Source organism: Eutrigla gurnardus (assembly GCF_963514095.1).
Source record: "Eutrigla gurnardus genome assembly, chromosome: 14".
NCBI lineage: Eukaryota > Metazoa > Chordata > Actinopteri > Perciformes > Triglidae > Eutrigla > Eutrigla gurnardus.
In genome coordinates this window covers 1,584,878-1,611,869 of record NC_139937.1, presented here as the reverse complement: position 1 = coordinate 1,611,869, position 26,992 = coordinate 1,584,878, and the positions used below count along the sequence as shown (strand labels likewise).

General features: G+C 44.3%; 3 protein-coding genes across 5 annotated transcripts in view; 2 read left to right on the top strand and 1 right to left on the bottom strand.

Moving 5' to 3' along the window:
* The window catches only part of ddr1 (discoidin domain receptor tyrosine kinase 1), a 54,342-nt gene extending 49,313 nt beyond the window's left edge, over positions 1-5,029 (top strand). For all 3 annotated transcript variants that reach the window (XM_084026636.1, XM_084026638.1, XM_084026637.1), the window contains 4 exons: positions 1,368-1,565; positions 1,660-1,927; positions 2,512-2,661; positions 3,058-5,029. In XM_084026636.1, coding sequence (XP_083882762.1) covers positions 1,368-1,565; positions 1,660-1,927; positions 2,512-2,661; positions 3,058-3,198 — 757 coding nt within the window. In that variant the 3' untranslated portion in view covers positions 3,199-5,029. The remainder of the gene's footprint in view (positions 1-1,367; positions 1,566-1,659; positions 1,928-2,511; positions 2,662-3,057) is intronic.
* A 148-nt stretch (positions 5,030-5,177) lies between these two features.
* On the bottom strand, positions 5,178-12,380 carry flot1b (flotillin 1b). Its single transcript, XM_084027225.1, has 13 exons — positions 12,276-12,380; positions 11,530-11,580; positions 11,058-11,133; positions 10,752-10,842; positions 9,880-10,023; positions 9,617-9,736; positions 9,200-9,295; positions 8,937-9,089; positions 8,542-8,723; positions 8,358-8,403; positions 7,207-7,344; positions 6,703-6,867; positions 5,178-6,618 (listed from the first exon to the last, which is right to left on the bottom strand). The coding sequence occupies exons 2-13, from the start codon at positions 11,570-11,572 to the stop codon at positions 6,592-6,594; spliced, it is 1,281 nt and encodes a 426-aa protein (XP_083883351.1). The 5' UTR covers positions 11,573-11,580; positions 12,276-12,380; the 3' UTR covers positions 5,178-6,591.
* A 1,114-nt stretch (positions 12,381-13,494) lies between these two features.
* Positions 13,495-17,391, top strand: tubb5 (tubulin, beta 5). Its single transcript, XM_084027760.1, has 5 exons — positions 13,495-13,628; positions 15,598-15,706; positions 15,877-15,987; positions 16,094-16,338; positions 16,461-17,391. Exons 1-5 carry the CDS (start codon positions 13,572-13,574, stop codon positions 17,271-17,273), a joined length of 1,335 nt encoding a protein of 444 aa, XP_083883886.1. The 5' UTR covers positions 13,495-13,571; the 3' UTR covers positions 17,274-17,391.
* The last annotated feature ends 9,601 nt before the right edge of the window (positions 17,392-26,992 follow it).

The window sequence follows — 26,992 nt, the reverse complement described above, 5'->3', positions numbered from 1 at the left end:
TTTTGTACTTTGCAGCGCTGCATTGTTGGATTTCAGGAATATCAGGGTGTATTTCTAGGTGTACAGAAAAGGAACGTACTAATCATCACATTTATTGTGATGATTAGTACGTTAAGCTATAGCTTTAAGATTAGCCTTCTGAAATGTTACTTTTCAGGTGATATTTGACCTCTAGTGGGCAGAATTTGGACTATTTATAGTGTCATATCACAACAGACGTTATCTCAGGACACTTAACACTTGAAGGACTAGAACACGGTCATGATTTTCAGAGTCAATACATTTTCAAAGTATCACCATCACCCAGGGGCAAGCATTACAGCGCCACCTAGTGGCGAGAAAACACTGACTTAACAGACTTTTAGGAAGAAATCTCAAGCAGACCAGGGACATGGGTTCCATCTGCATTTGGTGTTGGTAGTAGTATAGTAACAGTAGTATTAACAGTAGTAGTAGTATTAACAATAGTGGTAATATTAACAGTAGTAGCAGTAGTATTAATAGTAGAAGTAGTAGTATTAAGAGTAGTAGTAGTAGTAGTAGTAGTAGTAGTAGTAACAGTAGTAGTAGTAGCAGTAGCAGTAGCAATATTATTAACAGTGGTAGTAGTATCCGTAGCATCAACAGTAGCAGGAGTAGTTGAGCAGTCACACAGCGGGCAGCTGGAGCTACAATGTGGTGTTTCCAGCATCAGGCCAGTTAGCAGTCTGCATCGGTCAGGACCTCAGTGGACTCTGCTGGACCAGAAAGCATAGCCAGACTCCCAGGAGTAATCCCGGGAGTAGTCAAGTTAGTGACAGTAGAGATGCCGATTTTAGTCAATTACTTTAATCAATAGTCAGCCGCCTTAAAAATACTGGCATAAGAGTCAAACAAGACCACAGCATCGGTGCAGTCAGAACCAGGTTCCACCCCGGTCCAGGGAGACCTGGTCTGGAGACTCAGTGTGTCACTATAATCCCCCGGCAGTCTAGGCCTATAGCAGCTTAACTAAGAGCTGGTTCAAGGCAAACCTGAGCCAGCCCTAGCTATAAGTGTTGTCAAAGAGAAAGGTTTTAAGCCTACTCTTAAATGTGCCTCCCGAACCAGAACAGGAAGACAGTTCCACAGAAGAGGAGCTTGATGACTGAGAGCTCTTTCTTTGGCTCTCTGCTCTTTTTGCACTTAATGCTTCTATCTCGTGTGAGCTTATGTGGATAGTGAGAGCCGGAGCAACACAAACATATTGACCAGCAAAGCCAATCTCTGAGCTGGACAGCCACCTTGAGCTGCAGATGAGCTGTTCATTCATTTAGACCTAAAATCAGCCCGATTCACTCTTTACCCCTCCGTGTGATATCCCTTCATCTTCCTCCTCGTCCTGTTAGGAACGACTTCCTTAAAGAGGTGAAGATCCTGTCACGCCTGAAGGACCCAAACATCATCCGTCTGCTGGGAGTGTGTGTGAGCAGTGATCCCCTCTGTATGGTCACCGAGTACATGGAATGTGGAGACTTGAACCAGTATCTGTCCCACCGAGTGCTTCTGGACAAGACGGGGCCTTCACATAACACCCCAACCATCAGGTACACCAGAGATATGCATCCAGTTATAGATAGAACTGCACACACAGTCAAAGTTTTTATTTATTCATGACTCCATCTGTCAACTCTAACCCAGCTACCCAGCCCTCATCTCCATGGCGAGCCAGATAGCATCGGGAATGAAGTTCCTCTCCTCCCTCAACTTCGTGCACCGGGATCTGGCTACGCGTAACTGTCTGGTCGGGGGTGAGAGGGGGGAGAGTGGAGAGGATCGGGGCGGTGAGCGTCACATCAAGATAGCCGACTTTGGCATGAGCAGGAACCTGTACGCTGGAGACTACTACCGGATCCAAGGCCGGGCCGTGCTGCCCATACGCTGGATGGCCTGGGAGTGTATACTCATGGTGAGAGGACAGGAACGTGTGTGTGCTGCCATACATGTTGCTCAACATTGATAATGTTATCTAGAATATAATGGGGCTATGTATTTGTTTAGGTACAAAATATATCTGTTAAACTATGCCAAAATCCATGTGAAAACTTCTAGAATTTTTCCATTTTAAAACACTGCTTCCCTCCAACTCCTTCAGAGGGAATGGATGTTCTCGCCTTTTTTTCTCTTCAGTTTGTTTTGCAGATAGATTTTCAGATTTGTATGTGCAACAAACGGGAGCTTGTTTACTGCAAACGGGAGCTTGTTTACTGCAAACGGGAGCTTGTTTACTGTAAACGGGAGCTTGTTAACTGTAAAACCCATGATGATGTCATCACATGTAAAAGTAATGTAGTGAACATGCCGCCCTTTACCAACAATTTGCCATCCTATGTTAACGATGTGTGTTATATTTTGAATAGCTGAAATTGACTGTGTCTGTATGTGTGTGTGTGTGTGTGTGTGTGTGTGTGTGTGTGTGTGTGTGTGTGTGTGTGTGTGTGTGTGTGTGTGTGTGTGTGTGTGTGTGTGTGTGTGTGTGTGTTGTGTTTCCAGGGTAAGTTCACCACGGCCAGTGACGTGTGGGCATTCGGGGTCACCCTGTGGGAGATGCTGAGTGTTTGCCAGGAGCAGCCGTACTCCAACCTCACAGATGAACAAGTCATCGACAACGCTGGAGAGTTCTTCAGAGACCAGGGCAGACAGGTCAGAGCAGCTGAGGCCTCCGTTGTTCATCCACTTTGTTCTGGCTGATCTTTTATGTCTTGAAAGGTTTTCACACTGTGCTCATCAAGTAATCCATGCTAATGACTTTAAAGCAGCAACTAGAGCACAAACTCATGTGCATCATGAAAGTGTTCATGATGATATCTGAGGCCATCTAGTGGCCAGGCTTGGGGACACACCTCTTATTTATCAGTTTGCACAGAATCAAGAGACTCGTTGGTCTGCAGACAACGAGTCTGTGTTGGAGCAACAAGATTTGAAATTGTGAAAATAATCTGATAAAATAATGATTTAGGTGGAGTTTAAAACTGGTGGGCGTCATTAGGTTTTCTTGTTAGATCTATCTCAATCTAAAAATGTATTCTTGTGTTGCAGGTATATCTGAGCAGGCCGGCCGTATGTCCTCAGGGTCTCTACGAGCTCATGTTGAGCTGCTGGAACAGAGACTGCAAGCTCCGCCCATCCTTCGCCGACATCCATGCGTTTCTCACTGAAGATGCTATGAACATGGTGTAAAGAGAGGAAGGCGAGGAGGAGGAAGACGGACGTCTTGTACCTTGATGCATCCTTGCTGCAGTGGGGGAAGGTGGAGGTGCTGCACAGGCGGCTGAGGAGGGAGAGTGGGTTGGGTGGTCGCTTTTATATTTGGACTTTGTTTGGGTGGGTGGGGCTGAGACACCGCTGGTTCGGTTTACTTCCACATCAGACCCCAAACCCCAAAAGGCAAAACTAATACGGCTTTGGAAGGTAAAAGTCCGAGCTACATTTCACGGTGGTGGGTGCAGTCTGCACAGGCTCTTTCTCTCTTCTCAGATACTTTCAGATACACTTTGTGTGACTGGTGATTCATTGCTGTAGAGTTAATGACATAAGAAGCTGCAGAGGCTAAATGACAGCAAATACTTCAAACTACAACTATAGCAAGCAACACTTATTCCGTTTCAATCATTTATTCATCTGGAATGCTACCTGTGGGTGGAGGTGCATATAACACACTAAGTGCTATCGTGTGGCTATGTACACACACAGGGGTTGTCTTAGTATGTATAGTATGTATAGACTGCCGTTTAAATCGGATTACTCCACAGTTGTCCGTCTGAGACACGACACACTCTAAAAAAGATTGAGCTCATCTTTGAACAACCCTCTGTCAACCCCAAACCATCACATATCACATGGTGACCCCCATCCACAGCTGTAGCTCAAAGTTAATGTGGACTGATGTGAAACCATGTGGACCAGACACAGCTGCGTTTCTGCAATGACATGGCCTTTTCTCCCAACCAGCCCCATCCTACTCTAAAAGTCCAAGCCCCTTTTTGTTGGAGCCCCATGTTTGAGCCGCAGGGAGAAGAACTGTGTCCCCAGGGCTACACGGACTTCTCAAACCGGAGAAAGCAGGTACACAAGAGGGTCTGCTGCTACCAATGAGACCCCCAAACTGGAACGGCCTTTCTGAGCAGAGACGGTACTGCCATCTGGGGCAGATTTTTTTTTTTTTTGTATCTGACGGCAAACCAGACACAAAGGATCAACATTAAATTCCACAACCAGCTGCACTTTAAATGCTACATGCATATCAGTAGCCACGATGAACTCTTCTCTGTGATGGGCCTGATGTGATTCCATCCATCTGGTTTCTTACACAATTCACCTGCAGTGATCTCAGACATTTAGCAGTCAGGACAGTGTGCCTGTCTGCCTCCCCATACCATGAGGTGTAAAATACTAGTTAAAGTAATGGAGCATCTCATCTTAACTGGCCAACCTTTTTGTTCTGTGTTTCGAGACGTGTTCTCTCGTCTTCCCTCATCCAAACGCCATGTTACCATCCTCTAACCGCCACACGGTTGAAATATAACTCACACAGGGGATTCTGGGACTCCTGATTCAAGTTTGAATGTCAACATCCACCTCTGCATCATCCCATGTTTGTGCTTTAAGCAGACTGCGGTAGAATCAATGCTGCCTACCTGACTGACTGTTGTTGTAAATCAGTCCTGAGATGATCAAGTAACACGTTTACTGATTGTGAATGATTGTGCCATTTGAGTCATTTTTGATACACTGTAGTTCAACTAAACCCATATTTTTATACACACACACACTGTATGTACTTAGACGATCCTTGATGTCTGCTTTCGTCCTTTGTGTCTTTGAGGTTGAGCATAATAGTATGTACATATTTTAAAGGACAGAATTGTAATTTCCTTTACTAATATATGGAAAACTCTTAGTTACATTTGGGGTCTTCTGTATATCTGTAGAACGCTTGCTACCTTGATGCCATTGTAATTCATTGTCTATTTTTGTAGATGTTTTAATAAAGTTAACCTTTTCAAATAAATCAAGGTGTGCTCCAGGGCTGTGACTATTGATTTTGTTCATCGTCCATTAATTTGTTTCAGGAATAAAAGCTTAACAGTAGAGAAATGCTTGTTTTGACCCAGGAAGAAGAAGTCATTTGATGAGGAAAAAGACAACAGGCTCAGTGATTCGACCATCAGTTTATTGTCTACATTAGAACGTTTCACTGCAGATAAATCTGTATACAACTTCAAAGCTATAGAATAATTATGTCAACTTAAAAATCCAAACATGCAACAACACATTTTCAGGACACAGGAAATTAGATGATTAGTCACAAGAACATCCAACATAAGTAGAGATTGATTTGGCTTTCATCTATGGCCGTTGCTAATGACCACCAATGGCCTAGTATCAGTTTGTTATGAGGAGAGAAATTCCCTGACAGAGAAGTGGAATAGGCTTAAGCAAAGAAGTCAGCTCGACGTGACCATTTTGGTTTGACCAGGCACTTGGCGTTTAAAATGCATATGGCTTGGCAGCTGGAAAACTTGAGACGGTTAGAGAAAAGTCAGAAGAAGGAGCTTCTGTCGGAGGTGCCCAACTGTTATCCAGCACCTAAAGTCTGTCAAAATCTATAATACTCACAATCACATTATCATGGAAAATCAGTACACCATATAAAGTAGAACCCAAACTCTGATGTCCCATACGTCAGGACCAGACAGATCACATGAAAGCAGCAGGCAGGTTAGTCGCTTGGTTAGGCATGGTCCTTCTTTACTCTGTCATATAAAAGACTCCAAAAGGCAAACATCTATCTATCTCTCTTTCTTCCAACATAGCATACTTGCATTGCTTTCAACAGGAAAAGCCCTTTAGCTCTTCACCATCAACCACTTCCTTCCCCTTCATTCTGAAACACAGTATTCCTCCCACTGATATGAGTATATTTGCTTCACAAGTCAGTCTTATGAAAGACGTGGAATATCAACATGAAGCAAGGTCGCCTTTTATAAATCCAATAGAACTGCAACGACTCGCTAAAACTATGAAATGATGCCACGACGAACAGCTCAGCACCATTTAAGAAAGTGAAAGGCACGAATAAAAACTAAAACCGTGAACATTTTCTACATCAAAAGTTCAAAAATTATATAATAAATGACAGATGGTGAACCGAGTCCCTACGCAGAGAAATTGAGGCTGGTTGGTTTGGGTAAAAAATAAAGAATCACTTGCATACTTCAGGTCAAGTAAAAACAACAAAGACAGGAATTCCTACTTAAGGTGATTTTTTTTGTCTCCTGGTTAAAAAAAAGTAGCATCATTAATAATTGTATCCCTCACAGCTACTTCCGCTGTCATCGACAGCAGAAAGGACAACAGCTCAGATCAGGGACACGAAGAGAAACCACAACGGAGGACAAAAGCCCAAACTCTGGATGGAGGAGGAGGACGAAGAGACACAGAAGTGAATGCATGCACACAGATGGACAGACGAGACTACAGTAGTGAAGTGGTTATAGGCATGAGGATGAGATGGGGAGCTCCTCGTCTGAATATTGGTGACATCTCTCCTGGTTACGTTGACTCTCCCTCTTAGTTCACGAGGCCGGGCCTTCCAACCTGCACAGTAGGAGAGAAGCATGAGGACATCATGTCCACCTGCAGCGGTTCACCCGCCTCACATTGAACTCGTACTCAGCTCACCTGGGAGATTTGGACTCCGGTGAGCTTCTCCACAGCGGCCGGCAGCCTGGTCATGATATCTAGAATCTCTCCAGTGAGTTTGGCCGCTCCCACCTCGGAGCCGCCGCTGGACACCATCGTGATCTTCTGAGCCGCCGACAGTGGCTTGCTGATCTCCTCAGCCATCTGCAGGTCAAGAAAGAAGAGAGAAATGAATGCAGTGAAGGGAGCATCGAGGGAGACTACAGACAAAAATAAGAAAACCTTTTATTCAGTGGTTGTGGGTGGATGTAATAAAAGATTGCAATATTTGGAATCACAAAATAATTTCAGTGCACAAGAAATAGGAACAAATGTACTTGTGAAATTAAACAAAGAACTGACTGATCACAACAGCAAGAATAAGGATTTTGAAAATAGATAGAATGACAGTAAACAGGCCATGTTGTGATGCCAACTGCAGGTCTACTGAGGGGAAACCAAAAATGCATCGTCATCTATTCAGTGATCATGAGTCAGACTCACCAGGGGCAGTTTCTCCAGCAGCATGTCCACCATGGCTCCATCTTTGTACTGCTGGAAGGCCTCGGCTTTCTTGGACATCTGCTCTGCCTCGGCGCGGCCCTTAGCCTCCATGGCAAACGCCTCTGCCTCGCCCTTCATCTGCATGGACACAGAGAGGACATAAAAATACACGTGTACAGGGCCACACGTCCCGGACGGTTCCATTCATTCACACACAGTCATACCCATCCATCCATCCATTGTCTTCCGCTTATCCGGGACCAGGTCGCGGGGGCAGCTGCCTGAGCAGGGACGCCCAGACTTCCCTCTCCCCGGACACTTCCCCCAGCTCCTCCGGGAGGACCTGGCGTTCCCAGGCCAGCCGGGTGACATAGTCACTCCAGCGTGTCCTGGGTCTTCCTCTGGGTCTCCTCCCGGTGGGGTATGCCTGGAACACCTCCCGAGGGAGGCGTCCAGAGGGCATCCGATACAGATGCCCGAGCCACCTCAACTGGCTCCTCTCGATGTGGAGGAGCAGCGCCTCTACTCCGAGCTCCTCCCGTGTGACGGAGCTCCTCACCATATCTCTAAGGGAGCGCCCCGCCACCCTGCGGAGGAAGCTCATTTCGGCCGCTTGGATCCGGGATCTTATTCTTTCGGTCATGACCCAAAGTTCATGACCATAGACCACAGTCATACCGGTGGTAGTAAACTACGATAGTAGCCACAGCCGCCCCAACCACCACCACCTCAAACATACAGCAGTCATACACATTCACACGAGGCAAGCTGGACGAGGTGTCTTGCCCAAGGATACAACGACCATGACACAGTGACAGGGCGGGGACGAACCGCCGACCCTCCCAACATTGGCCAACCTGCTCTACCACCTGAGTCACAGTTGCCTCACAGTAAAGGTGATATAGTGGACATAATGGGAGGGAGATATGTATATAGTGTCTCTTTTTTATTTTATTTTTGGAAATTGTCTAATTTTAATTTTTCACTTTGACTAATGTTCTTTGACTGCAGTACTTGCCTATTGTTTATGGTTCCTTATATGTGAAATTCCTTATATGTGAAAACGTATTTGGCAATAAACCTTTTCGGATTCTGATTCTGAAATGATATGAGAGTATTAGAGGAAACACGGAACAGTGGGCAGGACTCACTCTGATGCTTTCGGCCTCGGCCTCAGCCTCCATGATGAGCTGCAGGCTGGCAGGAGAGAGAAGAAATCACAAATTGTTTAGCTGATTTGAGATATTTCATTTTTTCCATGGTGCATGATTTTGATGCGTTTTCTAGATCTCATCAGAACTACACAAGATGACAGTTAATGGCTCTCGGACTCACCGCTGTGCCTCTGCCAGCCTCTCCAGTCGGTATTTCTCGGCTTCTGCAGGCTTCTTAACTTTAGCCTCCAGCTCCTTCTCCTTGCGGATGATCTCCTGCTCCTGCAGTGTAATCTGCTGTGTCCGCTCCACCACCTGAATCTGCATCTTCTCCTCCTCAATGCGCTGCTTGGTCTTGGCCACCTAATGAGGAATAAAGGAAATTCCCACATAACTTGGCCAACTTCAGTCACTCAAAAGTGATCAGGTGTCATCTCCAATCTCCATCCTATCACACACTCAACCAGCTAGCCTAATACATACATGTGTGGCTGAACAGACACAAGTTCATCACCATAACAACAACACAGCAAACCTAAAGCAACTGACCCAAGAAGATCAAACCAAGAACTGTACCTGGAGCTGATAGGCCATTTCTGACTCGGCCTTCTTGGTGTTGACCTCAACATCGTAGGCTGCTTTCTTCAGCTCGTAGTCTCTCTGGGCTTTCGCCATCTCAATCTCATTCTTGTACTGAGCTGAAACCTTCTCCTGCATGGCATGGGCCTCCTGTACAGAGAACGGAGCCAGACAGACACAAGGCATGTTGGAATTTCTCTTGAAAATTGTCAAATCAAACTTCAGGTCATCCGTATGAGCAAAGAAGGAGCTGACTTTACCCTCATGACAGAATCTCGTTTGTACTGAGCCTCTCCGATCCTGGCGTCCTTCTGCACCTGGGCGGTTCTGGCTTTACCCAGGGAGTGAAGGTAGTCCTGTGAGACACAGAGAAGTTGACACAGTGACCGTCAACTATGAGACTACACAGCACTCGAGCAGTAAAAAGGAAATCCCAAAACGAGCGATGGTGTGGTTACCACTGATGCACTCAGACTGAATGAATCACTAATGCAAAGAGAAGCTGGGGAGTCAGAGACAGCGAGTCAATATCAATCACTTAAGTGCGGTACTGTAACAGAGGAAGTCATATTCCACTAAAAGCAAGAAAACTTGCAGGCTCACGCTTCGGTTATTAGTGTTTGGTGTTTTGGACTTTAGCACTGGTAATACAATGATCCCAGACAGATGTAGAGCACCTGATCATCATGAACGTCTTTGAGCGTGTAGCTGACAACACCAATTCCCATGTTGACGAGGTCAGAGGAGGCCACTTTGAAGACCTGCTCGGAGAACTTCTTACGGTCCTGGTAGATCTCCTGCACACAAAGAGAAATTCATAGTTATATCTGTTTTTTTGCTGGGTTAAGTCAGTGATGAGTCATAAACACTAATCCGCTGAACAATCTTTTATGGGCAGAAAACATCAAGCAGATCCACTTGACAAGGTCATCAGACCAACCTCCACAGTCAAGTGGGCAATGATGGCTCGCTGGTGTCCCTCCAGGGTTTCTAGTGCAATCTGGGCAATCTCAGCCTCAGACTTGCCCATAAACATCTGGCAGGCGGTGGCCAACATCTCTTTGTTCTGGCCCTGGATCTTCACCTGGAAACGGACAGGAAAAGAAAATGGGAATAAATGCGTAGCAGGTCTTTCTATTTAGCACTTCTGGTCTAAACAAGGGGTTCCCAGAGTGGGGGTCACAAGACGCCGAGGGGGGGGGGGGTAAAATCACATGGTGGTTGTCAGGCTGTTCTTCTGTGTTGTCGTTATGCCGTGTTTGGATATGCCTGTTAATGTGTGTTCATCCTGTACACACACACTCTAATGTTTCAGTCTCCTCTGGGGAGAGTGGGGGTCTCCAGTCCCTGGCTGAAAAGTTTGGGAACCCCTGGTCTAAACTACTGTTACATGCTACCTCCTTTACAACACACCCATCTGCTAAATGCTTTCCCTACGGGATGTCCCTTTGACCCCTCCATCCATCATATTCCTTTCCTTTGCTTACAAACAGCAAACTGCAGCACTGTAGTACAATGTAGTACTGATGAGTCATATGATCTGGGAGAAATATTTGCACTTGTTTAATTTGATTTGGTTTCTGTATTTATTTTTTTCCTAACATAATCACACACTCGTTTGTTGTTCCCATCCACTCATACTGTAAATCCTTTGTTAGTCACTTTTATGAAGAACATCAGGCCTAAATAGTAGCTGATCATCTCCTACCTTTTGGGGTCTCAGCCCCTTAAAATGTATTATTATAATAACTTAATTTTTTTGTTTTTGGTCTCCATTTAATAAAAGCTGTATGGGATTTTAAATTCTCAAACCTGAGCGATGCCAGTGACAGAGATGGGGACGCCATGGCGGGTGTAGACCTTGTCACTCTTCACATTTAGAGTCAATGTGTTGAGCGCAATCCTGAGATGAAAGGGCATAAAATAAAAGGAAGGGTGAGGTATAATACCACAGAGCAAGACGGAAAAAGAGAGGCGGAGGTCATTAAGTTAATTATCGACCACAATGACCACTTGGAGATGAATAACGCATTCAGAAATGCAGCGTATGTCTGCTATCAACCCTTGTTAGCTGACCGATACACACAACCAGGAAGCTATGAGTGAAAGCAGGCTCACCTCTGGATCTTCTGAATGCAGGGGAGGACAAACACTCTTCCTCCAGCAATCATTAGAGGAGGAGAACGACCAAAGCCTGGAGGGAGGGAGAGGAGGGAAGGACACGGAACATAAACAGTAAACTAGCGTTCAGTAACATATAGCGAGTCACTCCTTGAGGAACTGGATCTAGGACACAGTTCAACTTGCAGCCCTGTACGACAACAAACTCTTTACAGCAAGTTACGGCTGGACAATTCTTTGATTGCTCCAAACTGTCTCCAAGTGTTGCTCAATATTATCTTATCACAAGACATGTGGTGATTAAATCACATGACACAAGCTTTGTGTCGCAGGTAAACAAAACCTTTATTACAGCGTCGTTATGACACATCAGGTAGCAGGTACTCCTGTTATCATCGTGGAGGCGTTTGGTGAACCATCTTCTCTCAACACCTGTGTGATCGTGAGAAATAATAGTGAGATATCTTACCAGACACCACCATGGCTTCGTTGGGTCCGCATGTGTAAAACATCCTGATTCCTGAATTGATGGGGGGGAAATATTTTTAGAAAAACACAGCACCTTGTTTTCTTGGATATCACTGGGTTGTTAAAGAATTGGTCCAATAGAAATTATAATGTGGAAACATGAAAGTGGATACCAAAACATATTTTTATTTGGTCATACACAACAGTATGGTTTCATTAAAGTGTCAAATTCTTATTTTTTTGTGTTGAACGTTAAATGAATGCAATATTGACCGATGTTCACATTAGCAAGCTGGAGGATGCGTGTTCAAGGCCGACGTGAGGCTCCAACTGACGAACCAACCCCTCATTAAGCTTCCACATTGTCACGGAGAAGCAGATCGCCCCTCCCCTTCCCGACAACCCCAATCCGGGGTATTCAGCTCGGCTTAGCTGGTCCCGTTAACGAGCAATGCGATGACGGGTATTACGTTAGAGCAGCAAAATCTCATCAGTGCCCTAAGAACAACGTCGGCCATACTGTCTATTAAAACGTATAATGTAACACCGAATAACGGCCCACGGAGAAAGCTAGTTCGCATGCTAACAGCTAGCTGATAAAAACAGAGGCAGCGGAATCGGCTCTGGGTCGATAACGTCACTGACGTTGCGTCTGTGGGAAAACAGTCCAGCGTTTAGCTATACTGCATCCATGAACTACTACGGTGTAACAAATCGAACGAACCGACGTCGTTCCACTTAACTTACCGATATCTGGTCAATGCAACGAGCAATCCTTTAACAAATCGAGGTCAGTGTTCTGTTGCTCGGTCTGGCAGCGAGCTGTATCTCCCTTCAACTGGAATGGCAAAAATGTCTGTTAGCGAAGAGGGGGAAGTGTGCGGTGTCCACGCCCATCTCCGCTGCACCGAAGAGGCGTGTATGCCGCCATCTAGTGGTCGATCCTTATAACAGCGCCTCCACTGCACTTCCATTGTCATTTCATCGTATCTATCTATCTATCTATCTATCTATCTATCTATCTATCTATCTATCTATCTATCTATCTATCTATCTATCTATCTATCTATCTATAACTTCGGGGTTGCTAGTTACTGAAGTTTTTTTTTTTTTTTGCACTGAACTGCATTATATCCAGAGGTGTTTCTAACATCCCACCTCCTTGTGTATGTAAATGTAAATGGAAATAGATCACAAAAGACACCTCTAGCTGCAGCCATACCTCAATAATAAATACATAACTGAATTTACACATTCACAATAATGTCAACAAAAGCATATCATTATATACTTTGTAATTCAAACAAGGTATATAGGCTACAGTATATGCTCAGCCATCCTATCTGCTCCAACCAGACCTCAACAATCAAGCCCAAACTCTTTGCCTCAGGTGTGAGTGAGGGTTCTCCCAGCAAGGACTTTCCCTGCTTTTGGCCAGGCTGCCAGTCAAGGATGAGTGATGTAACTTTCCCAAGTTCGTATTTTTCACTGCAGTGGACACCATTATAGATTGTTTCACATTCAGAGCTTTAACCTACCCAAATATTCAGACTTCAAACTCTAATTTGACAGTTGGACAGACAAAATAGTTTCAAGCTGATGTAATATGATTTGTATGGCCTTGTGGTGAGACAAAGGACCCTGAGTGAGGAGAGGGGCTGGAGCAGGCTGACCCCATCTCGTCTCCAGGAGAACTAGTGATCTAACCCTGCTGACCCCTGGACCCTGAAATTGATCAAACACAACAAAGTGCACACACTATGTCAGTTTCTGGCCACCAGCTGGTGAAACGCTGCTCTATCTCTTGGATCTTACTTCCACACCCAGATCTGCAGCAGCGCCCCTCCCCGTCCGGGCTCAGGGTCAGTCTCCTCGACCAATCAACGTCCGCAGCAGATGGGTCTAGCCACGCCCACCCTCCTTCTGGAAACGCTCCAACATTATAAATGCATTGTCCAGCACTCTCCCAGTCAGTCTAGAGTCGGCTCATCGTGCCCGCGCACCATCCCGTCTGCTCGCCGCTGTGAAACGTTCGCGTCCACTATGAGGGAGATCGTGCATATCCAGGCCGGCCAGTGCGGTAACCAGATCGGTGCCAAGGTAAGAACCCCCACTATTAGGAGCTATTTCTTCTTTTACAGTAAACATCAGTGATTAAACACCCCAGGCTCATTATGCAGGACGCATTCATCAACATTCTGTAAGTCTTTATTGTGTGATTATGTATGAAGACAGGACTCCTTTGTGTCATTGTGTAGAAGAAAAACAGCATTTTAAGATACATAACATACATTTTGTGTTTTTATCATAAATCATCAAATCTGATAAACGTCGACCAGTAACTGTTGATGGTATAACGGGCTGCTGAGAGGGGATGCACACAACGCCGGGCGTGTCTGGGGATTCAGCTGGACTGCAGATATTGTCTGGAAGAAGAGAGAATAGGAGTCTGTCAGAGCCCTCAGCCACTCAGCCAGTCAGTGTATTCACTGTGCTTTCTGCACAGACAGATATGGCTGCTTGTTCAGACAATGAGAGGGAGCTGCGATGGGAGGCCTGGTTATTTTATCTTTCTTCCCCCAATTGACTGATCAATAGCTCATATTGATTCTGTTTTATTCCTGCAGGGTGTAGATGCAGACAGCTGTTTCAGCAGGGGGCAGTGGGAAGGGTGTGGCATAGATTATTGACGAAGAAAGAGTTTCTTTCCTTTTAAAACATACTGATAAAATGCATTTCTGAGAGACATCATCAGTTCTTTTAGCAATGTGTATCTTGTCCTGGTATTTAAAAAATATAGATCGGAGACCAAATTAACGATGGCCCATATTTTACAGAATTCATCATCGTCGTAGTGATGACCAAGATTTTAATGTCCAGCTGGGCAGGGCCTGCCTTTCTAATCAACATCTTTTCTCTCTTAACCAAATTAGGGGCAGGGTGGGGGAGGAATGGAGGAAACAGCTGATGCACAGTGGGTGAAGTCATCGGGGTCTCAATGGATGTGCAGTTGCTGGCGATGCCTGGCAAGATTCGCTACCAGAAATAAATGCAACATGTAACTATTATATACATGTCTGGCAGTTGCACCACAGAATGCATTCTGCAGTAAATAATGTGCAACTGGAGTTAATGTGGTGAGTTTATACCCAGCTCCCCCTTTTAAAGGTTGGATTGTTGTTGCGTTGCCTGATATGGTGTTAGAATGACTGCTGGTAGTGAGGATGCCCATTTGTTTGCATTCCCCCAGGACTCATTGACTCAGATGTCCAGTGGATATGATTGACAGACCTGCTGAAGAGCTACTTTGTGGTGAATTAGGTCAGGGTGTGGCATTGCCTTTCTGCGTATTGTCCTCATTCTTTCACTGTGGATATTTTCAGTCTTTACTGATAACCATCTCCCTTGTCACTGTCAAATATTTTTTTTTGTTGTCTTTTGGTCGTTCTTTGTTCTCTTTATCCTGCTGTGATCTCCCTCATATTAAGGTCACTTTTTGTTTTAAGACTTTCTCTTATTTGAAAGTCATGATACTTGGACTACAGCTGACTCCCAATCTCTTAAGTACTGAACAGCAATACAGCCTACATATGAGGCCATTTACATATCCAGATTACTCTAAATCCCCCTATTGCAGCTATTAGCAGAAAATGAAAAAAAGCTTTAGTTGGAAGATGGCACAGAAACATGTGCCATGGCTGCCTCCTAGGCAACAGTCACGCCCTCTTATGGGATTTAATTCATACATGCTGTGCATGTGGTCTTTAAAGAGTGAACATGAATTCATGAATACAGATCTGAGGACAAGCAGTGTGGCTGCCTGCAAATTGAGTTTATGTTCAGTGTTGCCCCTGGATCTGTGGTACCTTTGTACATCTGTCATCATCAGTCGATGCGTTGGCAGAAAAGGAAGCATGGAATATTAAAGTATTAAATGGGTTAACAAATGGCTCGGTGAAAAGGAATCCAAAACACAGAACTGCTGATTCAAACCGCGTCGCTAACTGGATACATGTGTGCTGTCTTTGAAAGTAACTATCATGTGATACATTCCATTTTGTGTCCGCAGTTCTGGGAAGTGATCAGCGACGAGCATGGCATCGATCCCACAGGGACCTACCACGGAGACAGTGACCTGCAGCTGGACAGGATCAGTGTGTACTACAACGAGGCCACCGGTGAGTTCACACCCCGTTTGTGCATCAATAAAGGGTCTATTATGTGAACACACGTTCAGCTTCACTACCTCATTTGAGGATATATCTTAAGACGTGATCCTCGACTGTAGTTTCCTGTGTCATTGACCTGGTATGTTTTCTATCCCTGTCTATTCTCTTTTCTTGTGGAGGCGGCAAATATGTGCCTCGAGCAATTCTGGTGGACTTGGAGCCTGGCACCATGGACTCTGTGAGGTCTGGACCCTTTGGGCAGATCTTCAGACCTGACAATTTTGTGTTTGGTGGGTCTAATAAAGCCATGTTCTCATCATGCTGAATGACTTCAGGATTTTATGAGCAGGGGAAGAGAATGTCTCACTTTTATGTATGTCCCTCATCCCCCACCAGGTCAGAGCGGTGCAGGAAACAACTGGGCCAAGGGTCACTACACAGAGGGAGCTGAGTTGGTGGATTCAGTCCTGGATGTGGTCCGCAAAGAGTCAGAGAGCTGTGACTGCCTGCAGGGCTTCCAGCTCACCCACTCTCTTGGTGGTGGAACTGGGTCCGGTATGGGAACCCTGCTCATCAGCAAGATCCGTGAGGAGTACCCTGACCGTATCATGAACACCTTCAGTGTGGTGCCCTCCCCCAAGGTAACATACCCTTGTGATGGAGCATACCAAATTTGAGTTTTAATTTTAGTTTCTCTTGCCTTAGGTGTTCCCCTTTAAGATCATGAGACTGAAGAAAGATTTTGTGTGTTTTCTGTCCTCAGGTGTCAGACACAGTGGTGGAGCCCTACAATGCCACCCTCTCAGTCCACCAGCTGGTAGAGAACACTGATGAAACCTACTGTATTGACAATGAAGCTCTGTATGACATCTGCTTCCGCACTCTGAAACTGACCACGCCCACCTACGGAGACCTTAACCACCTGGTGTCCGCCACCATGAGTGGGGTCACCACGTGCCTGCGCTTCCCCGGTCAGCTCAACGCTGATCTACGCAAGCTAGCGGTCAACATGGTGCCTTTCCCCCGTTTGCACTTCTTCATGCCAGGCTTCGCCCCCCTGACCAGCAGGGGCAGTCAGCAGTACAGAGCCCTCACAGTCCCCGAGCTCACCCAGCAGGTGTTCGATGCCAAGAATATGATGGCCGCGTGTGACCCGCGTCACGGCCGCTACCTCACCGTCGCCGCCGTGTTCCGTGGCCGCATGTCCATGAAGGAAGTTGACGAGCAGATGCTCAACGTCCAGAACAAGAACAGCAGCTACTTCGTCGAATGGATCCCCAACAATGTGAAAACCGCCGTCTGCGACATTCCTCCCCGTGGCCTCAAGATGGCCGTCACTTTCATTGGCAACAGCACCGCCATCCAGGAGCTGTTCAAGCGCATCTCTGAGCAGTTCACAGCCATGTTCCGCCGCAAGGCCTTCTTGCATTGGTACACTGGGGAAGGTATGGATGAGATGGAGTTCACTGAAGCAGAAAGCAACATGAATGATCTGGTGTCTGAGTACCAGCAGTACCAGGATGCCACTGCTGAAGAAGAGGGTGAATTCGAGGAGGAGGCTGAAGATGACGCTTGAAGATAAAGATGTGAAGGTCAAGACATCGTGTCAAAATGAAAAAGAATCCAAAAAAAGATCAAACGTAGTGTCTGAAGCATTGCTAGAATTAAACTTTAGCATACAATAGATATCCCTTGTGAGTGACTGCAAATAAAGTTGTCAAATAAAAACATGTCTGCCTTTCATTAATGCATAATAGAAAAGAATCATGATATGCAAATGATTGCATATAAATGATTCTTATTTGTCTGATCTAACACAACTCAGCAATGCAATTATAATCACATTTCAGGATTGGATATTAAGGCTGATGGATGAATGTTGATTCTGTTGAGGCCAGCAATTTCTGCGGTAGAGGATACTGCTGCATTCATGTGCTGTGTCCTGCAGCTATAAGGTTTAATGTCTGTCCCATGAGCTACGAAGCAGTTAAGTAAACAGGAATTCCCATAGCAGACATGCCGTAGGTAAAGTATGGTTACCAGATATTAATGGAGCATTTAATGAGGTGAAATAAAGGTTTGATTCCCGCAAGCATGACAGTAAAGGGCACATGACCAATTTGCAACATTATAGTCAAACCAAGTCACATTCCCACAACTATGACTCAAACCAAAGAACATATTCACTGCACCCTGGCAAAATTCAGATGATGTTAATATACAACAGTACAGTTCCACATAATTACACCAACCAACAATGTTACCTCTACTTCATTTCGAGCACGTAAATATTTGTACCGTATGACACAACAAATGTATGTCAATACAATCTCTTGTAAGGCTTTGTGTTTAAATGAGAGTTGAGGCGAAGATGCTGGTGAACCCGACTATAAGAAGATGTGTAACTATTACCAGCATATATCAAACATTAAACATGACTGGCTTAACCAGCAGCAGGGCCTTGGAGAGGAAAAAAATAGCTGTTATTGTGCCCATATTCTTCCCACACAGGTTTGTGTGTGTATATATATGAAATATCAGCACAACACTTATCCATCCATCGTCTACCACTTATCCTGAATTATCCTCGCACCATTTTGTATTAGATTAGATTAGATTCAACTTTATTGTCATTGCACAAGTAAGGACAACCAGTACAACGAAATGCAGTTTAGCATCTAACCAGTAGTGCAATCAATAAAACGTTTCTGTTAAAGCAGCGCTATAAGAATAATAATAATAATTAAAACTGCGAGCAGTGATAACGGGCCCTCGCATGGCACGTAACTCGGTTAGTGCTACGACCGCCTGACGTGTCGGACCACCTGGCCTTGCCACCGCCACGGGGCGGGTCGTCCCCGGCCACCGCCACGTTGCCAGTCGTCCCCGGGCATCCCCGGCCACCGCCACGGCGCGGGTCGTCACCAGCCACCGCCACAGCTGGCGCCTGTCGTCCCCGGCCACCGCCACGGCGCGGGTCGTCCCCGGCCACCGCCGCGTCGCTGGTCGTTGCTTGCCTGAATCGTCCTGTGCATTACTGTGTCAGATGATTGAAGTCATCACGCTCGACTGGGGTGCAAGGTTACACGACACTGGGACCTTATACGGGTGTAAAAACATGATATTTTATGTCGCCACTAGGTGGCGCTCTGATTGTGAGTCAATATTGCAGTGCAGACGTGTTCAGGGTGGGACTCTCGTCAAACGTGAGAAGTTTGAACCCGATCGGACGATGGACACCGAAGTTATAACAGTTTAGAGTATTGTGGCGAAGCATGAATTTCGTCCATGTTCAGGACGCCGTCCCGGCCACGCCCTTTGACTTATGTAAGACCTTTTGATGATTTTTAATCATCGCGGCCTCTAGAACAGGCTCAGAAAGTTTGGTAGGAATCAGATCAACGGTGTAGGAGGAGTTCGTTAAAATACAAAGCTTACAATTAAAAAATGGCTGATTTACTGTAGCGCCCCTGAGTGGTCAATTTTAATAAAACTTTCAGGATATGTTCCAGGGACATATGTCAACATATCCTGCAAGTTTCGTGATGATTGGGTTAAATATTGTGGAATTATGTCCTTATATGTGTGTAAAAACATGATATTTCATGTTGCCAATAGGTGGCGCTGTAATTGTGGATCAATATTGCAGTGCAGACGTGTTCAGGGTGGGACTCTCATCAAACATGAGAATTTTGAACCGGATCGGACAATGGACACTGAAGTTATAACAGTTTAGAGTATTGTGGCGAAGCATGAAATTCGTCCATGTTCAGGGCGCCGTAATTACGCTCCTGTAGGACTTTTGTAAGACCTTTCGATGATTTTGCATCCTTGAGGCCTCTAGAACAGTCTCAGCGAGTTTGGCATGAATCAGATCAACGGTGTATGAGGAGTTCGTTAAAATACAAAGCCTACAATTGGCTAAAATGGCCAAAAATGGCTGATTTACTGTAGCGCCCCCAAGGGGTCAATTTTAATCAAACTTTCAGGATATGTTCCAGGGACATATGTCAACATATTCTCCACGTTTCATGATGATTGGGTTAAAGATTATGGAGTTATGTGTATTGATTTCTAGAGCCCCGCCCCTCTAATGTTCATTGGCTTATAACTTCTGAACGCAACAATATTTTTCAAAGCTTTTGATAGCACTTGGTCAGCTTGGTCTACTGATGATCCAGAGCAATTTAGGTGAGAATCGGATCTACGGTTTAGGAAAAATGCGCAAAAACGTGTTTTTCACAAAATTCAAAATGGCGGAAAATTTCGATAGGCGGACTTTGGTGTCATAATGTAATTTTTTGTAGAGCACACGGTTTTGCATGTCTCTGCAAAATTTCAAGTTAATTGGAGTTACGGTGTGAGCTGGCCATCCTTCTTTGCGTTAGGGGGCGCTAGCGAGCCACTTTTTTGTGGCCAACTATTAAACCTTTAAAATCATTGAATTTTCGCCGTTTTCTATTAGTATGCAATTTTTTTTCAACTTCTGAATATGTTAAGGCCCCCAAAAAGGCAGTTATGTGGGAAAAATAATAATAAACGACAGCATTTCAATAGGGCTTCGCAGCCCGACGTTGTCGGCGCTCGGGCCCTAATAATACATAAGACACAGATAGCAGATAGCAGCTGGTCAACAAAGTTAAAAATATCCAGTCAGTTTTTAAGGTGCATATAGCTCTGAGGGTCCATAGAATGCACTATGAATATAAAGTGCAAGTAATACATAAATGGTTAATACAGTTGATCCACATTAATTTTAAAGTGCATATAGTTCTGAAGGGTCCATAGAATGCAGTTTGTGTTAGTTAGTGCATTAGTTAGTGCATATTGAAGTGCATAAGTAAAGTGCATAGGTGGTTTGAGGTAGTCAGACTGCCCATAGTCCATGTTCAAGAAGGGGGGGGGGGGCTAGTGTAGGGTCTTTGTGTTGAGCAGTGTTGTAGTGTTGTGGAAAAAGCCGTTTCTGAGCCTGCTGGTGCGACTCCTGAGGCTCCTGTAACGTCTCCCGGACGGGAGGAGAGAGAACAGGGCATGACTGGGGTGTGTGTGGTCCTTGATGATTTTGTTTGCACGTTGCAGACACCGTGAATGATGAAGATCAGTGAGGGCAGGGAGTGATGTGCCAATTATTTTCTGAGCAGTTTTAACGACTCGCTGTAGGGCTTTCCTATCAGCCATAGTGCAGTTACCATACCACACCGTGAAGCAGTTGGTGAGGATGCTCTCAACGGTGCAGCGGTAGAAGTTCCGGAGGATCTGAGGGGAGACTCCAGCTTTTTTCAGTTTTCTGAGGAAGAAGAGGCGTTGTTGAGCTTTCTTGATCAGAGTGGAGGTGTTGAGTGACCAGGAGAGGTCTTGTGAAATATGGACACCCAGGAACTTGAAGTTGGTGACCCGTCCACTTCAGCCCCGTTGATGTGAATGGGTGTGTGTATGCTTGCCTTTGATTTCCGGAAGTCAACAATGAGTTCTTTGGTTTTGGTGGTGTTGAGCATGTGGCGAGGTGAATGTGTGGCTGGAGGCCACCAGAACCTGACCCAAACAACGCCACCTGGGGAGTTTCACCCCAGGAAATATCCTATGAAATTCTGAATAAGACCTCAATACTTTCACAGACAACACAAGTTCGTATACTAAGACAAGACAGAGACGTGGTTTCCAAATAAAGCCAAATTTATTTGCTTCAATTGAATTAATTAGTAACTGGAGATATCTGTAAACAAAGGGGATTAATGGCACAAAAAAGATGAATCAAATTAGGAAAGTATAACAAATTTTATTAACAGGGGATTCTTTTATAAAAACACTAAAATTACTATTTTGGTGACACTTATTCTGAAATTAACAAAAAGGAGTGGACAGAAGCCAACTATAGGGAGGCAGCCTACCTAAGGATGTGTTCCAGAGGTGCAACAACTTACCCACCACGCGTGCTCACGGCAAATCACTGCAAATGGTGCACACTGCAACTGTGTCCCGGTGCGCTTTAACACTACAAACGGTGAAGGGAACCACTCTATCGTGACTAGCCTCCGCTATAAGCCGACTAATGCCACTAAAAGAAATAAAGCAAAACAAACATTAACACAAGCAACAAAAACACCAGTTGGTCCAGACTAACAATCATCAACAATAAAGGCAACACTAAAAGCAAGGCAAAACAGCAGCTGACAATGACCTATAAATTCAAGAAAGGTCAGTTAATTATAATAAAACCAAACATGCATTTCAATTCAATTTGTCTGCTTACAGGTCAAAATCACAAAGCCTACCTTAATAAAAAGGTGCACCGGCTAACCCAGGTACCAGCTAATGAGTACCCACATTGGAGAACTCCATTCATTCATTAGTAGATGCAGACACCAGTAAGACCGGGGGAGAGAGGGAGAGGAGAGCTGTGGCAAACAATTGCAACCTGGTCACTACATAATTGATTTAAAGTAACATTTAAACTAGTGGCTCTATTTCCTACCTCAGATTCAGAGGAAGCCCACACAGCAGCCAGAGAGAGACAAAGAGACAGCCAAGAGGTCACAGGTGATTTAAATGCCCTCAGTCTAATCAGGAGGCAGTAGAAAGGGGTTGGCCTGAACACAAGGGTGTGTTCAAGAACCAACAACTGCAACTCTGGTTTCCCCGTCACATGAGGTTTAAGGAGCCAGGGGTAAAGAAGTTGGAACCATTAAAACAAAAATAATTAAGAATCAGGTTGGTGAAGTAAAATACGCTAGAATTTTAAAGGATGGCAATTTACTAATTGGATGTAACTCTGAAGAGCAGATTGAGAAAGCATTAAAGATGCAACATGTGGGGAAAATAGCGGTGGTAAAAGTTGTGAAAGTGGGTGAACAAGGAAATAAGGGAGTGATCTATGGGATCCCCTTAGGAATTGATATGAAGGAGCTGGTGAGAAATGTAAAAATGAAGTGTGAGGCCGTACAGAGTGCAACGCGGCTAACTAAGGGAGTTGAGAAGAAAGAAACTGAGACAGTTTTGATACATTTCAGTTCAAAAGAGTTGCCTGCAGAGCTCGACTTTGGATTTCTGAGGTATAGAGTAAGAGAGTTCATAAATAAACCATTAAGATGCTACAAGTGCCAGAAATTTGGTCATATAGCCAAGCTATGTAAAGGAACTAAAAGGTGTGCTAAATGTGGTGGGGAGCATAACTATGGGGAGTGTGGAATTGAGGTAAGACCTAAATGTTGCAATTGTGGAGGGGGGCACAGTGCAGCCTACTGGGGGTGTGAATTGATGAGAAGAGAGACTGAAATTCAAAGTGTGAAAAGGAAGGATAGAGTTCCTTACACAGAAGCAGTTAAAAGAGTTGAGGAAGTAAAAAGGGGTAATGAAGGAAAAGATGGAGGGGAGATTGCAACAGGAAATGTATGGACACAGAGAAAAGAACAGTCCAGAGAGAGAGAGAGAAAAGGGAGTTGGAAGAAAAGAGGAACTTGGTTATTTTCATTGCTGGGGTAATTAATGCTACAGCAGAGGTTAAATCTAAAACGGAAAGGATTCAAATTATTACAAAGGCAGCAACTCAACACTTGGGCTTGGTGGACTTAAAATGGGAAGAAATAAGGGATTGTCTTGTTGTACAGGCAAGCCAGGAAGCAGGTAAAGGATGAGCTTACTTATTATGATCATTTTGCAATGGAATGCAAGAAGTCTGTTGGCAAATGGTCAAGATTTTAAACAGTTTGTAGATAGCAGGAGTATGAAACCAGATTTAATGTGCATACAAGAAACGTCCGACGAGACCGAGATCAAGGAAGTGGTGGGGGATGTGCTACCTTTGTAAAGAAGGGTGTACCTTATAAGGTGTTGGGTATAGGGAAAGAACAAGAATATGTAGTGGTGGAAGCATGGGCAGGTAATAAGAGAACAGTAGTCAAATCAAATCAGACTTTATTTATATGGCACTTTTCATACATATAGTAGCACAAAGTGCCTCACAAAAAATAAAAGCGAACAAAACAAAAACAAAACAAGATGTGAGCAACAAAGAACACCACGAAACCAAAACCTCCCACCCCCACAAATATATAGACAGAGATACACAGAGACATACACACCCACACACATAAACATACACACACAAATACACACCCACACACATAAACATACACACACAAATACACACCCACACACAAACACTAACTGTTGCTGAGGAGACATGGCTGGGCATCGAGATCTGAGGTGAGGAAGAAGCTACCTTTGGGGGCCGTACACACCGAGAGGAATCATGGTCCATGCCTGCAGGGGGCGCCGCCACAGGGACCACCCCAGCCCAGGCAGACAGGAGGCTCCACACCACGGTGTAGAGCTCTCCAACCACCCGGGCCATGGCCGTCCACAGGACAGCACCCCCAACGTTGGACCAGAAACAACTCCCGGTGTGGTAGGCCCCCAGGAGGAAACACTGGAAAATCGAGGGGCTAAAACAGTAAAATAAGGTAAAAGGTAGAAGCTAAAATCTGAGGGAATAAAACAATAAAACAACAAAAACAGTAAAATTCATAAAGATGTATAAAATAAAGTAAAATAGACCCAATAAATAAAACAATAAAAATAAATAAAATATATAAAACAGTAAAGCAGGATAAGCTAAAATAGATAATATAAAATAGAATAATAATAAAAAATGTAAGAAGCATAAAAGGAATTAAACAAGTCAGTTAAAAGCTTGATTAAAAAGGTGGGTCTTGAGCTTCTTTTTAAAAACATCAACATTCTCTGCGGCCCTGAGGTTCTCCGGCAGGCTGTTCCACAATCGGGGGCCATGGTAACTGAATGCCGCCTCCCCGTGTGTTTTGGTTCTGACTAGTGGTATGGTTAAAAGGCCAGCACCGGAGGACCTCAGGGTCCGCGAGGGTTGATAGGGTAAAATTTGTGCAGACAAATAAGAAGGCCCGAGACCATTAAGACATTTAAAAACTAGTAAAAGAACCTTAAAATCGATCCTGAAGCGCACAGGGAGCCAATGCAGCGATTTTAAAACTGGTGTAATGTGCTCCCGCCCTGTGATAAATTATTATAACCCTTGTAAACAGTTAGATTTAAATAAATTAGAGGAAATAGAAGGTCAGGATAGTGATAATGTGGTATGGTGTGGGGACTTTAATGCTCATAATACTTTGTGGGGTGGGGAAAAGACAGATAATAATGGTCAGGTAATGGAGGAGGTGCTGAATGATAAGAATTTGGTGTGTGAATGATGGCAGAAGGACACGGATAGATGTCAGAACCGGTAAAGAGTCAGTATTAGATCTTACATTTATGTCAAATAGATTAGCCCCAAAGTGTGAGTGGGAAGTATATGGAGGCAGCAATATTGGGAGTGATCACTATCCAATTATGAGTAGGCTAGATATTGAAATGATACTGCATTCGGAGAATAGCAGTGAAAGGTGGATCTTCAGAAAGGCAGATTGGGAAATGTTTGTGGAAACAAGTGATGCATATCTAAGGTTGGTTCAGGAAATGATGTTGAGAGATATGAATCAAATGTGCGACAGAGTATATACAGAGCTGCAATAAACTCAATTCCAAAAAGCTCAGGAAAACTTGCAAGGAAGGCAGTTCCATGGTGGAATGATAAGTGTGAAAAGGCAGTAAAGAACAGAAACAGAGCGTTCAGAATACTTAAGAATACTCATAATTATCAACACTTGATTGAATATAAACAATTACAGGCAGTAATGAGGAGAACTATAAGACAAACTAAAAGGGAATCTTGGAGGGAGTATTGTAGCTCAATTGGAAGTAAGACCACTATAGATGAGGTTTGGAGAATGATCAAGAAAATGGAGGGAAATAGAAGAGAATGGAATTATCCAGTCTTGACTGATGGGGAGCAGGTGGCTATAACCAACTCAGAAAAGGCAGAGATGATGGTGAACACACTGAGTAGAGTACATAGCTACAATAACTTATCAGAGGAAGAGAAAATGGGGAGAGCTGAACCGAAAAGAATATATGGAGATATTCAAAGGAAAATAAGGTCAGAGAATATGTATGATGTTCCATTTACAATAGGGGAATTACAAAATGCACTGGCTAAATGTAAAAAGTCAGCTCCCGGGAAGGATGGCATTTGCTACACTATGTTAAAACACTTAAGTGGTGAGGGATTGCAGAAGTTGCTGGGACTATATAATAAAGTTTGGGAAGAGGGTAAGATTCCTTCAGGGTGGAAGGAGGCAGTGATTGTTCCTATTAGGAAACCAGGAAAAGATACAAGTAAGCCAACAAGTTATAGACCAATAGCGTTAACATCCCATGTAGGTAAGCTAATGGAAAGGTTGGTCAATGGGAGGCTAATGCACTTTATGGAAGAAAAGGGACTGATGACCAGTTGTCAAAGTGGTTTTAGGAAAGGGAGAAGCACCACAGATTCAATAATATGTCTAGAGGATGAGATTAGGAAAGCTCAGGTCAACAAAGAGGCTATGGTGGCAATCTTTTTGGATGTTGAGAAAGCTTATGGTATGTTATGGGTTGAGGGTCTTTTAATCAAGATGCACACATTAGGGGTTGAAGGAAATATGTTTAACTGGGTTTTGGATTTTTTAAGCAATAGTAGTATTCAGGTAAAAATGGGCCCAGAAATGTCTAAGAGGATGGTTGTAGAAAATGGAACCCCTCAAGGCAGTGTGATAAGTCCATTGTTATTTAATATCATGATCAACGATATTTTTTCAAATGTACAGCCTGGAATTGGTAAATCATTATTTGCAGATGATAGCAGTTTATGGAAAAGAGGGAAGAATATAAAGCATATTGTGAAGAAACTGCAGGAATCAATAACACACGTGGAGGAGTGGGGGACAAAGTGGGGATTTAGGTTTTCCAAGGAGAAGACCAAAACTATGTTCTTTACGAGAAAGAAAGTAGATGAAGAGATAAAGGTGAGGCTTTATGATAAGTATGTGGAGAGGGTTAAGAGTTTTGCATTTCTGGGGGTGATTTTTGATGAAAGAATTACCTGGAGAGTGCATATAACAAAAGTTATAGACAAGTGTAAAAAAGTTCTGAATATTATGAGATGCCTATCTGGAATGGATTGGGGGGCTAATGCTGCTTCATTAAAGCAAATATATGTGTATCTGATGAGATCTAGGATGGAGTATGGAAGTGTGGTCTATGGGTCTGCGTCCAAGTCAGTATTATCTGAGTTGGACCTAATTCAAGCTAAAGCACTTAGGATATGCTTAGGAGCTGTGAGAACATCCCCGGTATGCGCCTTGCAAGTTGAAGCAGGAGAGATGCCACTTTGGTTAAGGAGAAAAC

What these genes read in the sequence shown, in the direction of transcription:
- flot1b (XM_084027225.1), bottom strand. Translation starts at nt 11,572, where the DNA reads ATGTTTTACACATGCGGACCCAACGAAGCCATGGTGGTGTCTG. An exon ending in TGCATTCAGAAGATCCAGAG is followed by an intron (nt 10,843 to 11,057) that starts GTGAGCCTGCTT and finishes CTTTCATCTCAG; the next exon opens with GATTGCGCTCAACACATTGA. An exon ending in TGCTGGAGAAACTGCCCCTG is followed by an intron (nt 6,868 to 7,206) that starts GTGAGTCTGACT and finishes CTTGACCTGCAG; the next exon opens with ATGGCTGAGGAGATCAGCAA.
- tubb5 (XM_084027760.1), top strand. Translation starts at nt 13,572, where the DNA reads ATGAGGGAGATCGTGCATATCCAGGCCGGCCAGTGCGGTAACCAGATC. An exon ending in ACCTGACAATTTTGTGTTTG is followed by an intron (nt 15,988 to 16,093) that starts GTGGGTCTAATA and finishes ATCCCCCACCAG; the next exon opens with GTCAGAGCGGTGCAGGAAAC. An exon ending in GTGTGGTGCCCTCCCCCAAG is followed by an intron (nt 16,339 to 16,460) that starts GTAACATACCCT and finishes TTCTGTCCTCAG; the next exon opens with GTGTCAGACACAGTGGTGGA.